Here is a 14958-nt window from a genome sequence, read left to right as displayed (position 1 = left end):
CACACAGAGATGAAAGTGGAAGTTGGGCTTGCAGACTAGGGAGACTAGACTTGGAAGTCAACACAAGGATCTGACGGGAGGGAGGGTAAGTATCCGTGGGCTAAGGAAAAACTAGATGATGTGCTAGAAGGAAGGAAGAGCCATGTGGGATAATTAGCCTAAAGAAGTGTGTGTGGGGGGGTGGTAGATAGCGGTGATGAGCAATAAGCTGATGAGGATGTGAGTACTTGAATAAGACCACGTGAGAACCAAGAGTGTGGGGAGGCTCAGGGCCGCCGAGGGCAAGGTAAGAAGCAGCATCAAAAGGCCCAGGATAAAAGTAACTGCTAATATATCAAGCAGAACTGTAAATGGTGCTTGAGGTCAAATATCACACCACTGAGCAGGTTCTTGGGGAGCATTATACACCCTGTGTGTGGAATGAGGCCACCTCCATTTTAGGAAAGAAAAAGTGCTGTTGCCAGAAGGAGACCTAGTATCAGACATACCATTCAGACCTTCCCACTGACGTTTGGTTCTACCAGCCCACTGGCCTCGTGTCCATGAATATTCTCACTAAAAAGATCCTGGGCAAATCATGCCTGCCCAGGCTTCACGGCCATGGCAGTGGCAGGGGTAGCTCTTCCCATTAGGAAAAGCAGTGGTATGCCAGGAAGAGCATGCAAGATGAAGGACAGTCAGTGCTCAGCCTTTCTCCAGCCTCCTCTGGGCCAAGGCTGGGATAAAACAGGGTTGCTGAGCAGCAGTTTGCTGGCATGAGACATTTGGCCATCTGGTTGCTGGGACAAGGAGGCAACAAGTTGGGTCTGCCTGTGCAGAGGTTTCACTTCAAGCTCATGGTTCTGAAGTGGCTACGGGGATGTTCCTGCCTGCAAGTCAACAGCAGCAGGAACTGGGCTGTGTCTCCTTAGGTGAAGGTAGGATCATTTGGAGGAGGAGAAAACTGGAAAACCTTGTTAACAAAACTTTCCTAGCTTGTTAACAAACTCTTAACAGCTGGTAATTTGTAGGGAAGCTAGGAAGTGGAGTTAGGAACTGCTTGAAAAGGCAATGCAATGTGAGCACCCACACAAGTTTGTTTAAAGAAAAGTTAAATGGGCCCAGGCATGTATTTTTCCAAGCAGATGGGCATTTTTTCAAGGGTACAAAATGAGTGTGGTTCAAAAAGTAATTTTCAACAGCAGCATTTTGTTTGAGGTTCTGATCTCTCTATCACGTTGCTCGCCTCCAGTACTGTGTGTTCACCTCTTGCTGCTACCTCCTCCCACACACTCCTATTGATCATCACATCCAGCGAAGGTCTCATTTGTAATTGCTGGTCAGAGAGAGATCCTCTGTCTGTTTGCGTGGATCCTCATTTACCCACAGGGAAGGTTAAGATTTCTGATGTCAGGCTGGTGGTAAACCACTCATAGCAAAGTCCAGGCTTTGTTCCCAGGCTGGAGCAAAACCACAACTACATGCAATACTGAAAATGATGGGTATGCCAAAACAAAGTTTCTTAGAACAGAGAAATAACACAGGCTATTAAAAATGCAACACTTCATACAGAGAGGCAGATATATGGCCTATTCAACTTTAAAAGCAGCATCTGTGAAGCCTGACCAACATTTCAAATCATATTTTATAGTATGAGGATTACTCATGCAGTGTTGAACACAACAGAGATGCTCAGAAAACATCACTGTTTTCTTTCCAACTTACACTTCCAGTAAAAAGCTGAATTTGATGTTAGCTACTCTAGTGAAATTATTGTTGAATGTAGAGGCAATTACAAATTTCTGTTTCCAGAAGTCATTTTGTCTGTCTGGCTACAGACACCCACAGAACTATACAAGTTTCTGCGCCTGTTAGTGTCTGTATCACACTGTCTCTGCAGACATCACTGTCCCTTGTTCCCCATTCAGCCATTTTTGTACACTTTGTCTCCAGCGCTAGGGGATAAAATCAGAAGGATTAACATCAGCAGGATAGCTGAATATTAAATAAGAGCGTCAGAGGCTACCAGAGTGTCAGAGGAAGGGGTCAAGGTACAGAACCAGAAAATCACTGTTTACAATCACAAAAAGGCAGGTACTTTCCAACAGCATCAGTAATCAGTCATAAGACAGCTGGCTATGGAAGGAGGGGAGCCTGTGGCACCGAAGCGCTTAGCTCTGGGTAATCCACATGAAATGCAAACAGACCTCGGGGACAGACAGCTCTGTTGTACCAAAGTTTAATCCAAGCTTCTCAAAGTTTACCTTCTCCATGCAAATGTTATTGCACATAAGGTACAAACAGAACACTACCAATGTGCATTAGCATCTGTACATCAGATGGATAATTTTGAAAGTCACATATGCTTTTCATAATCACACTCTTCCATCATGATCAATCAATTAAGTGTACTTCTAAAAGTGGGAAAATAATGGAGGTTTATGTTGATGCTGGGGAGCAGTTCTAAGGCATTTATGTGTGTTCTAGTTTTGGCTTGGCACAGGCATAAAGTTGAATGGATTTTAGGACTACTAGACTGTAGAGATTAGTGTCAAGCATTTGAACAAGTGCTCTACTGAATCAGAGACACAAAAATGGACATCTGGCTTTAAGTGGATGCTTTAAGGCTTTGCAGGAAAGCAGCAGGCTTTTATAACTGCATTGTTAAATTGCCTTAATTTATAAACCACAGTTAAAAAAATAATATACCATCACTGGTTTTCTGAATCAAGACTTTTTTTACTGAACCCTTGAAAAGTGAGGAAAATCTAAGATAGATCAGAGTTACTGTTGAAGTAATAAGAGTCCAGAGGCATACTTGAAACAGTATATCTATTTCAGCAGGAGATAGCAATTCATCTTGATGAGTAATAGATTGGAAAAAAGCCACTTAAATAAAAGATGGGTTCTCAGAACAACAGTACATATACCAATGCCCACACAAACAGTGAAGCTACAAATTTTCCAATAAACAAACCCCACACAGGTGGAAGAGTAGGGAGAACAGGTCCCCAGTGGCTTCTCCATTTCTGCAGGTAGAGCTATCACAGAGGCTGTGCACTATCCACATGTCATTTCAGCCCTAGTAGAAGCAGGCTTGTAATGATTGTGTTCCAGAGGCTCTACCTTGATGTCTGTTGAACAAACTGTCACCAATTTTGATTGAAGCCCAAATTGTAGCTCCCAGGTTCCCAGCGCCTTCCTAGCTGCCATGAAAATTAAAAGGAAAATGGCAATGGGTACATTTTTATATCCATCCTGAATTCACCACCTCAGCCCAGGTAATTTGAAAAGGAAACCCTTGGTTACTGCAACAGTCTCTAGGGACCTGAAAAGAAGCTTAGCCCACCTCCTTCATGATTTCCCATTTCCTTCTCTAGAGGTGTTTGAAAACACCCTCAACGTCACAGCATCAACTCTTTTAAACTCCTTGCAGTTAAGTGTTAACCTGTTAAAGAGACCATGCCTAACTATCGTGGAGAAATGGAAACCTCTTGGCCTTCTCTCTTCTCAAGGGCTGGAGGGAGGCACATAGCTCAGAACAGCTGTGCCCAAGGCAAGACTAGATAGCAGCAAAGGTTCCCAGAAGTCTAGAGCACCTGGTGTGATGTTCTGGTCCACCACAGTTTGTGTGCTTGATTTAGCACAGCTTGATATAGCACAGCTATTTCCCTTGTTCCTCAACCTCCATTTGAAAAATCAGTGTCATCCCAAGTACCAGCCTTTCCAGTAAGGAAACAGATTAGTGGTTGTGAGCTGCTTCAATACCATAGTGAAAAGGTTACATGTACCAGAGACAAGAAGGAGAAGTCTTGAAATTGTCACCCACAGCTTTTACATTGCCTCTGTCATCACGAATATTATGCCCTTACAGTGGCAGCTACCTTTAATCTAAGTTTTAAAATTTCCTTTCACTAAAAAAAAGATCCTACTGGTAGCTCAGTGCCAATGAAAACTGAAAATTACAGTTGTAATGGCATCCATGTTAAACCTAAAAAGGACCTGCTACTGCAAAAGCTGGGAGTCCTGGTGGCAGACAAAATGTGAGAGCTCTGAGTGATTATTTTGAGACAGCATGAATAGATCTACCAACATCATCAAATGTAGTACAAGCATGGGGTTCAACTCCTTGTTCCTGCTGACTCCACAGAAAAAAATGTTTTTCAGCAATTCTCTGGGCAGCAAGAGACCATCTCAGCAATCAGAACACCATCACACATGATGGGCACTGCATGCAGTGCCCCATACAGAATGCAGCATGGTAACATGGAAAAGCTTTTCCAAAACAGCTGTGTAATGGAGCAGTGATAGCCACTAGTGGCTCTCTGAACCGCTGTTCTGCACTGAAGATCCTGCTTGGTAGTGATTGCTAACCAGATCATGCTGATAGGATGCTAAGCCTGTGATGATTAATTTCATTTACTTAACATGTTTCCAAAGCTAAGTATTATTAAGGCAGAACACTCTTATTTAATCAGACATGTGTTTTGACTTTACTTGCATACATATTCAGAGAAATTTTCACAAGTGTAAAGAACTGTGAAAAGAAATTGATGTAACAATCAACAGGGAATTACCATTCTCAGAAGCATCTTTCCAAACATATCTGTCTCCTGAATTCCAGGATTATCTGTTACTGTCTCTAACTTGGCATGATTTAATTACCAGTGTAAGCATTCAAAATAAAAATATTATTCAGAAGAGATCAGTTTTATTAGCAGAAACAGGCAGTAGTCCTCATGGCTTTGGAAGTGACAGGCAAAAGTGACCCCCATAATTAAGAACACAAAGTCAAGTGCCAGAACTGATTATTCCACTGGAGTAGGAGAAAATACAGTGCATTTCTTTTTATTGAAAGCCACTAACAGCATTTCAGGGTACGGAACTATTTTTCTCCTTGCTAATATTTAATATATTTATATTTATATTTATATATTTTATAAATCAGTATTTAAAAGTGGGGTATTTTTAAATGCATTTCAGAAGCCTACTAACCATAAATAATAACACTTTGCTTTCTGGATCAAGAAATCTTGGATCTATGCCAGACATGTTCACAAATGTGTGTAGTGAGACAAGTGGCAAAAAAGCACAGCTCTGTGCCTAGCTGGCAGTACTTTAAACTATTATTCTCTATTAAATATTTATTTAATATACTAAGAGTAAGCATGAGAATGCAGACCCATGACGGAAGTAATCTTTCTAGTGGGTGCAGAAAGGCTTTGGATACATTTCATCTTGGTAAAAAGAGAGGGAAAATTGCTCTTTTAGTGCAATTTTTGGCAAGTGTGCCAGAGACCACACACCTAAACATACATTAGGCTGTCTACATTATCTGTATCCTACATTGAAGATCCTGATTCCAAAGAATTATTTAATTTTCTTTTTTGCATCTGTCTGAGACCCAACTCAAAAGGCGGGTAGACAGCAGACCTTCAATCCTCCTCCTGGATCCAAGGAGAACTCCTTTCCACACAAGCCTAGGGAGATTACAGCTAGTACCTTACCCTGGGTGATCACTCTTCTTAGCAGTCTTTCCTCTCCCCACAGGCCAGCAAGGAGAGGACCTCTACTCATGTACACTGGCTCTTCTTGCACTTGACTCTCCGTCAAGGATATTTCTGGCAATGGCTATCTGGGCACCTGTAGAGCAAAGCTAGATAAACTGAAATCACCTCCCAGCTAGAACAGTATGTAGTTTCTTCAAGGCACACAATGTTTCTGAAGAGAACAAATTAAATGACAGACAGTGAGTTCTTGAAAACTTTACACTCCAACAAGCTACCCTTAATAAATCAGAATAATCAGAAAGCACTCAAGCATTGCAGAACTCCTTAAGTCAGTGGATTTCAGGCTTCTGCTCTGAGCAAAGCATTGATCCTTGTGCAGAGAACACTCTGTCTTTGTGAAACCAAAATTACCAGAAGGACCACATGCCAAGATGTTTAAACACTTTTGCAGCCAGTCTCTGTCCTCACACATGCTCTCAGCAACCTGCTGATTTCATAGATACCAGCACAAACCTCCCATCTCTTCCAGACAACATTATGCATACATCAGGTTCAATAGTTGTTTTGACTTCAGGGAACCACACAGAAAAACAATGTTTTTGGATGAAAGCCAGAGACAGAACAAGATGACAACAAATGCATGAAATCTAAAATGTCATGCTGTGTTGAAATCCCTGGCTACCCTTACAGCACTTCCCTTTCACAAAAATTATTTATTAGAAAATGTGGGTTTTTCTTTGTTGGACTGCAAAAGTACTTTGCATTTTTAGAAGACATACAAAACAGAATTAAAAGAAAGACAAGAGCTGATAAGCACCAAATATGTAGCTTATTTTGTACATTTATTTATATAAGAGATAGTATCAATAGTTTCTTGTAACATAAAGTACAATGCAAGAACTTGCAAATTATTAATGCGATGCAGTTATATCAGCACTTAAATGATTAATCTCAAATCACTATCAAAAAATTGAAGCACTGTGTGACAATTACAGTCAGTGAAAATAATGATGAAAGTTTCATTAAAAAATAGCATCTTACAAATCTTTATTTTTAATCACCATAATATTGTAGCTAGTATGCTGTCCATCCCCAAACAAACACAGAGGTAATTCTGATGATCACATGTTTACGTTTACATTCTGAAAACGCCAAATTCTGTCTTCTTTGTGGGTGCATTTAGTGCTGCGCTGAGACTGAGGCCCAAAACCAGTCTTGTGTCAGCTGGATCAATAATTCCATCATCCCACAATCTAGAGAAAAGCCAAAAATATAACAAATCAAAACTTTTAATAATTAAAGGAAATCAACATATACAACTGGTATACTTTCAAACCCATGAAATTTGAAATGCTTCAGAAAAAGAAAGAGGAGTAAAGAGCTAAATTATACTAAAAACAATGGAGTCAATTCTCACTGTTCATCAATGCAATAGACTGGTGTGCATTACTCCATGGAATTTGTCTTCTAGAACAATGTTTCCATTTTAGGTAAGTGAAGAATGTCAGACCTACATATTTTAAATAGATTTTTCATACTTAATCATCTCCTTCAGGAAAAAAAGCCCTCTGTGCTTTTTAATGTTCATGAGGAGAATGACCATCTGTCAATGACCTAATTCTATTAAGAATGCCTGCACTTCAAGGATTATGTCACATCATTATTTACACTATTCAGGTTAATTCAACTGCCAGATGAGGATGATACAAATCATTATTCTTTCATCATTAAAGAGCCAGAAAAAATTTCAAGTATTTTCAGAATTTCTGTGGTGGGTTGACTTTTGTTGGATTCCAGGTGCCCATGGGGCCGGCTCTATCTCTCCCCCTTCCCAGCTGGACAGAGAAGAGAAAATAAGATGGAAAACAATAGGTTGAGATAGGACAGTTTACTAAAGCACAAGTGAAAGTTTGCATGTGCACCATGCGAAAAAAAAACGTTAACAACTTTATTCTCTACTTCCCATCAGCAAGTGATGTCTAGTCACTTCCCAGGAAGCAACGCTTCAGTATGGCATTTGCTTGGGAAAGCAAACACTGTAAATAACCGAAGTTCTATCTTCCTCCTCCTTCCCTTAGCTTTTGGAACTGAGCTGAAGTCATATGCTATGGAATATCCCTTTGGTTTATTTGTGTCAGCAGGTCTAGTTGTGTCCCCTCCCAGGATCTTGCCACCCGAGAATACTGATGGGGGAAAATGTTGGAGAAAGGAGCTGGTGCTGTGCCAGCACTGCTCAGCCAAGCCACTGCTGTGCTGTCAATACCCTTCCAGCTACTAAAGTAAAGCACAGCACTATGAGGGCTGCTGTGGCAAAATGAACTCCACCTCAGCAAGACCCAACACAATTTATTTTACCATTAAGTTCATTTCTAAACAACTGGAAGACACTACCTTCCTTAACCAAAGCCTGAAGGCAATTAAATTATAAATGAGCAGTTGTCAAATTACCAGGTCCCCAAAATCACCAACATTTGTAAAGAGACTCTTTGATATTATCCAAAAATTAAGGTATGAGTGGTATCAATTCTCAATGACAACTCCATCCTACCTAAATTAAAATCCATGTTGAAATGAAACTGTAAATATTGTTATTTCCTCAGCGAGATATTTAAACAAGATACCACACTGCTCATTGAAACACAGTCTCACTTAAACACACACATACTTTAATCAGCATCTGCAGAACACGTGCATCTTTGGTTAAGAGAAGGATGCCCCTCCTCCATCCCATCTTTTCCTAGAGAGACTTATTTTGCATTCTTTGTGAACTTACTTCAGTGTTGGCTAATGCTTAATTCTTTGTGGAAAATTTAAAAATACAAAAAGCAGCCATGAACAGGGTGACTGTTCAAGAGTGACTCTACCAAGAGAAGACACACAGCCTTTCCCTTCTAACTGAAGTTACATCTGCAAATTTTATTTTGTTTGAAGATAATTTTTGGAAAAACCTATTAGACAGGAAACAAGATATTTTGCACTCTTCTTTCAATCCTAAATGTGCCAACCTCACTCCCAGGAGGACTGCAAACTGTACATAAATACATAGTCATAAACTCAAGGCAGCAGCAGACACCTGAGTGTTTTCCATATTTGCTTTATTTTGTCATTTGCTGTGAAAGTAATATTGATCAAATCAGATAAATATACTAAGAGACTGACAATATATGCTTTCCATTTTACAAGTTGTATTTATCCTAGGATGCACAAAATGGAATTGCAGTAGAAGACACCTTTACACAAGGGTTCAGGCTCAGCTCTAGGAGCATGTTTTAAAAGTTAGACAAGAAAAAGGATACTCAGCTCAGAAAGAATACTCTACTATAGATCTTATCACAGTGCAGATTCCCAAGCAGCAGACTGTTAAACTAAATGGGGAACAAGAGTAAAATTGAAGTATAGAAGAAGAAAGGTTTTGGAGAAGGGAAGGCTTTGCTGCTAATTGGGCAAAATCAGGCTCTTTCTTTCTGGGGGGAGAAAACCAAATTTTTATTTAAGAAGTCTAGTATTACAAGTAGTTGTGGCACTCACTGACCTGGCTACCAGGTCTCAATAATAAGAGAACAAATTCTGGAAAAATGATAGAATCATGGAACAGTTTGCGTTGGAAGGGACCTTAAAGATCATCTAGTTCTAATACTCCCACCATGGGCAAGGACACCCTCCACTAGACCAGGTTGTTCAGAGCTCCATCCAACCTGGCACTGAACACTTCCAGGCAGAGGGGCAGAGGATTGCTCCTTTGGGCAGCCTGTTCAGTGCCTCACCACCACAGTGAAGAATTTCCTCAAATGTAAAAAGAAGAAAAACTTGTGGCACAGCAAAAAAAACCAAAACGCTGCTATAAATCCAAAGTACAAATATAAGAAAATTGTATCTAGCTAACTTCTTCTCATTTCAGGATTCTCAGTAAGTACCTCCCTTCAATAGGGCTAATAACCCAACTGGAATATTCTAACAGCCACACTTGTACCTGCATGGAAGTGACACTAACAGCAAATTATGTTTCAGATGACACAAGAGCTGTCTGTATCATAACTCAGATAAATGGGCTAATAAGCTCCTGCTCTCTGACTCCTGTGAATAACTTATTTCCTAACTGTACTTTTAAATTTTAAGTAGTAACTAAATTTTAATTAGTAACTCATTTTGTTAAAGTATTTGGGCTTATTTGAGCTTACTTGGCTTATTTGGGCAATACTCAATTGAAAAAGCTCAAGAGGAAGTGCTTCTTACCATATAAAAGTAAAAGCAATTGGAAGCTATTTTTTTGTTTAAAATACCCGAAGAAAAGTGTAACTTGGTTATACAGAAAATTACTTTAGAGATCTTTGAATTTTCTTGATTTTTCTCAAGACAATGGCTGTAGCTCTTGATACAATCTAGCATGACGGAATGGCCAAGACAGTATTTTCTATACTTTCAACTCCACAGAGTGTGCCTTACCAAAGTTTAATGCATGTGGGTTTTTTTCCTTCACCTTGTATTTATATTTTGATTTAGTTACGATGAATATAGTCAGAATTATCTGACAAAGGAATGGAGAAGATCCTCCTTAATAGTAAAAATAAAGCAGTTCTGTGAGGTCAAATCAATCCCAACCTTCTGTTTTCTCAAGACTATGAAAAAAACCCCAAATTTATGAACAATCCCAAATACATTAATTTATATTTTTAAGCAAATTTTGGTTTTTTGACTGCTACAGCTTTCTTTGCTCTCTATATAATTTTTTCCCCCAATAAATACCTGCAATTAACTTTCTTTTTTATTGAAACAGAATGAGGGAACTCATAACACTTAAAATGTTCAACACATATGCTCAGGGCCTGGAAAGGGCAGGGGTGAACTGACTCCAAAAGAATCACCGATTTAGTGCAGTACCTTGCAAGACACAACTTCACAGTGATTACTTCTGTAATAAATATCCAAACATGAAGCACATTTCATTGGCAGATTTGGGTTGTTTTTTATTTTTCCCTTTTTTGTAACAACACAATTGACTTATATTGACAACTGCAGAAATTTTATGTTGCATGGAAGTCAAGCTGCTGTCATATGGTCACCCCTGGCTTCTGCTTCTCTTTGTTTAAAGAAAATTGTATTCTCTACTGGAGATGTAACATTAATAATTAAACTGCCTATTAAAACCCCATTGCAGGAACATGAGTCACAGAATGCTCATAAAATATCTGTAACTGAGATAGTGTGAGTAAAAGAAATGAAGTTGCCTGAAGTCAAGTGCTTGCACAATTTGTTAAGATGCAAACCAGTGAAATCCTTTAGGAGACCTGTGAGCAGATTAATATAACTCATTAAAACAGTGCTGCCTAATGACTGCCATTAATTAAGACTGCTCATTGTAAAAGGTTCTAATCAAAAAATTGGTTAAAGTCTGATTAGAAAATACAACTGCAGGGAACAGCATTGACATCCTGTATATATAGCAAGTTATCACTTATAAGCAAAACAATATAAACAGAATAAACAGATATTTTCTTATCTTTTAAGATCGCCAGGGCAGTTTCCTTTTCTCTCCTTATTACTGCTAAAAGCTTGATTCAAAGCCTAATGAAGTCAAGTGGAAGGGTCACATCAATCTCAATGGCTATTAAGGGTGAGGCAGACATTAGGCAGGAGGACAGCATGAGGAAGCCTCCAAACCAGCTGCACACAAGCAGCAATACCGACAACAATCTTTGTGCCCACCTATCATTTTTTGTTCTCTCAGAAATGCAAAGCTGTTTGTTAGAGTTTCCTCGTTGACCTCTTTGGTAGAAGGCTCTTACAAAACGAAGGCTGTCTGGATTTTGCTTCAATTATAGTACCCTGACATTTGGTAGACAATCATCTGGGTTTTTACCGTGCTTGGAGCCCAACAGGAACGGGCTGCAAAAGGGACAGGGTTACTCCTCCCCGAATTACAGCAAATGCTTGCTAATAAGCAGCTGATGTTGGCTGATTGGAAAGGGTTGTCTCCAAGGTGCAAGGGGAGTGGTACATCCTTCCCCCTGAGCACACTTGCTGTGAAGACTATAATCCACTTATCTCATTGTTTCTGCTTGGACAGACTACTCCACAGTAATGAAAACTTCTGAACTATTGATCTGAGATCTTGCTTAGGAATTAGTTAATGCAAAGCATGAAAGGGCAGGAAACATGAGTATATCCACTGAAATGCCCAATTAACTCTACAAGAGAGCAATTAAAAGCTCCTAGACAATGCAGAGTGCACCTACTTGAACTGAAAAGCGAGAGAAACTAGCCAGAACTGCCTTGACCTGAGCCACTCAGACACTGTTATCAAAAGCACTCCTTTATGAAAAGAGGCCTTTTACCTTCACTGCTTATAGCCAGGTCAGCCTCCACAGCATTTCAGATCTGACATTTGACTTCATGTCTCAGCTGGGCATATTATCTTGAATGCAGCATCACACAAACCCAACCACATGCAATCCAGACCCATGCTTCTCTCAGCCAACTTACATGTGTGCATGTCACATATCCCTTCCAAAAGGAAACAGTAAGAAGAACATAACAACCCTGCTTTTTCAAAAAAATGACATGTCACTTCGCACTGAAAGCACTTTCTAACACTTGGGCTGGGCAAACTTAAGCTATTTGCTGGGATGACTACTAGATTAACAACTTAACAATTCACAAAACGGCCAGATGTTCTGAAAACAAACTGGTAAGCATTGTTCATCAGAGAGCACAAAGTTGACATGAAACACTCAAGTTTCATGTCTAAAAATCAGAAATCATTAAAAACTCAAAATGTGATTTTTTTATCTTTAGTCTTAACTTTACATGCAAAACTGCTTTCTTACAGATTAGTAACTTACTGTTGTAAATACTGTCAATCATCTGTGGGTTTTTGGGAGCAGATAAGTTTTTATATTGCTAATATATCTAATATATTGAATGTTAAATAAATCATGAGTAAAAGAATATGTTTCCAGTGAACATATTAAAAAAATAAATGTAAAAAAAATCCTATTATTAATCTTCTCTGGGGTAGGGATTAATTTTAAATATGGACAGTTTGACTCATTTTTAAACGTTATTGTATAAGTGGAATATTCTTCTCCTCAAAAACTCCTTCCAGTTATAAAAAATTATACCTATTTTTTCATTTTTCCTTCTTGCCTTAGAACAAAAAGTCAGCTGTTAAAGGTCAGCTGTTTAAAACTTCTGTGCTATTTCTCTTACTATCCATAGAAGATCAAGCTTGATGAAGGTATTCATCTGATGAAACATTAAAATTAATGTTGATTTCCCAGGTATAAATATCTCAGTTAAGTATATTCCACTATCCCTACACAAAAGAGTAAAAGTTAACAGTCATTTCATATCTCACTTTTGATCATGAAGAAGCTCTTCCCAGGTTACCTGCCCCTGCTTCCACAGTGTGTATACTTCCGTCTTACACCTCAGTTTGAGGAGAAAATCCTTGCTCAGCTATGGCAGTTTCCACCGTGCCATGCTCAATTTCCTACATACAAGAATAAAAAGCTCTTGTGCTCTAAGAAAAGTGTCTTTAAAGAATTGCCAGCTCTAATCAGCCCCTCTGCCTTTAAGGGGTTTCCCAGGCGATCTCATCCACTAACCCTTTAAACATCTGGAAACTCACTCTTCCAAATTTCAGCGTCTGGAGTTTCTCTTTGCTGCCTCGTATTCCTTGAGATGCTGAACTCAACCAGGCTGTGCCTGCTGCTTCCAGCTGTAACCTCTCCAGGGAGCCCTGCTGCACTGGGAGTGCCCGGCCCAGGAACGTCGCGCCTCGGGCTGGCTTGCCTGATACCTGCACCAGAGGTTGTTCTCTACATACTCCAGGAGTCTCCTGGGTTGTTCACTGCCAGCTCTGCTGCTTTCACAGCTGACATATGGGTCACTGAAATTTTCTACCCTCTACCATCATTAGCAGCTGAGAGCCTGTAGAAAATTAGCTTTTGGATACCACAAGCAGAAATATATGCAGGAAGATTAGTACAGACAGGATGAAACTAATGGAGAATAACCATCAAAGGCCAAAAAAGCCCCCCAAGCTACTTTCCAGAGATATCTGGATCACTTCAGGATGCCACCTTGTTTCATCAGCCTAACTAGTTCCTAGTCATTTACTAATATTGCATCAGCCTGAGCATGAAATGCTGCAAAGGACTTCTCAGCAAACATGAGGATGCAGCATCCATCAGCTAAAGCCCTAACCCTCACTGCTATTATCCAATACTATTACCTACTATGACCATGACCTGAAATTTGCCTGTGGCTTCAGGTCATCTTTAAACTGCTACCTCCTTTTCCACTGGCCTCTTCTACTTGCAGGACCCCACTGAAATGAATTCCTCCTAACACACATGCAACTGCTCATTATATTGTTCAATAAGCTTTAGAAAGGTGACCAGATACTACACTGGGAAGAATGATATAAAACTCATTCAGAATGAAACATGTAACAATATAATTCCATTACACCATATAATTTCTTACAGAACCAGTGAAGTACTTCCTGCAAGCACATGCTGTCTTCTGAAACAGTTCATGATATCAGGTCCCAGAGCTAAGACAAGGCATTGATTTGAATGCACATCAAACACAACTTTTGCTTCCAATTGCTCTGTTCTGCTATTATTTAGTACCGTGAATTAGAAGTCAGGTCCCATGATTACAATCAAGCGTTAGAATAGTTATCTGTATATTACCTTGCACTGGAATAATATGGGTTTCCTTCCTCCTCGAACCTCCTAATGATTGGCTCCTTCAAAGCTGCTTCATCTGCCTCAGACAACTGAAAAACCACATAAAATATTCTTTAATATTCTCTTCTCCAATGATAGCAGAGCTTTATATGCAGCATCAACCTGAAGAAAATGCCTAAATTTTCTGCCCAGAGTTTTTTTTTACTCTTTTAGCACACAATTGTCAATTTTGCATGTTTGATAACAAAATTCAAATAGTACCTTCCAAGTGGGTGCAAAAAAGAGAATAAACATATACTTAGTAGAATACAAGAGTAATTGGTGACTAGAACTTAAAAAATTTCTGAAGCTAGTGTATTGGAAAAAAAAAATTGGGTTGCCTTTGGCAGGATTTTTTAATAAAGTAAGTCTGCAGTATTCTAACACTGCGTTAGATCCAGTGTGATCCAGACTGGTAATAGCAATTCAGAAAACTTTCAGGTTTCTACCACATTTGACTGGCATTTAACTACTACTAATTATTTTTCTTGACCTTCTTTCTGGGTATCATGGGTTTGGGAAATTAAGACAGAGAGAGATAAGGGTGAGTATATTCTACCCACAGAAAGAACAAGTCAAGTGTTGAAAAGTAGTAACATTGAGATAATATGTTCCTATTGCTTCACTATTCTGATTAACTACTTATGATAAATATGAACAATTTTGGACATCAATAAAACCACTTCTTATGGGATCAAAGCAGTAGTATAACCATAAACCTTGCAATTAAAAAA

General features: G+C 39.2%; 1 protein-coding gene across 2 annotated transcripts in view; it reads right to left on the bottom strand.

The window, feature by feature from the left end:
• Positions 1 to 6312: 6312 nt before the first annotated feature.
• The window catches only part of MCCC2 (methylcrotonyl-CoA carboxylase subunit 2), a 37282-nt gene continuing 28636 nt past the window's right edge, over positions 6313 to 14958 (bottom strand). Inside the window, exons 16-17 of one of the 2 annotated variants that reach the window (XM_064735724.1) lie at positions 14189 to 14274; positions 6313 to 6742 (exon numbers count right to left, since the gene is read on the bottom strand). In XM_064735724.1, the coding sequence (XP_064591794.1) occupies positions 6625 to 6742; positions 14189 to 14274 (204 nt within the window). In that variant the 3' untranslated portion in view covers positions 6313 to 6624. The remainder of the gene's footprint in view (positions 6743 to 14188; positions 14275 to 14958) is intronic. The other variant, XM_064735725.1, reaches the window with a different exon arrangement.

Source organism: Zonotrichia leucophrys, chromosome Z (genome assembly GCF_028769735.1).
Source record: "Zonotrichia leucophrys gambelii isolate GWCS_2022_RI chromosome Z, RI_Zleu_2.0, whole genome shotgun sequence".
Lineage (NCBI taxonomy): Eukaryota > Metazoa > Chordata > Aves > Passeriformes > Passerellidae > Zonotrichia > Zonotrichia leucophrys.
This window is presented reverse-complemented; position numbering and strand designations above follow the sequence as displayed.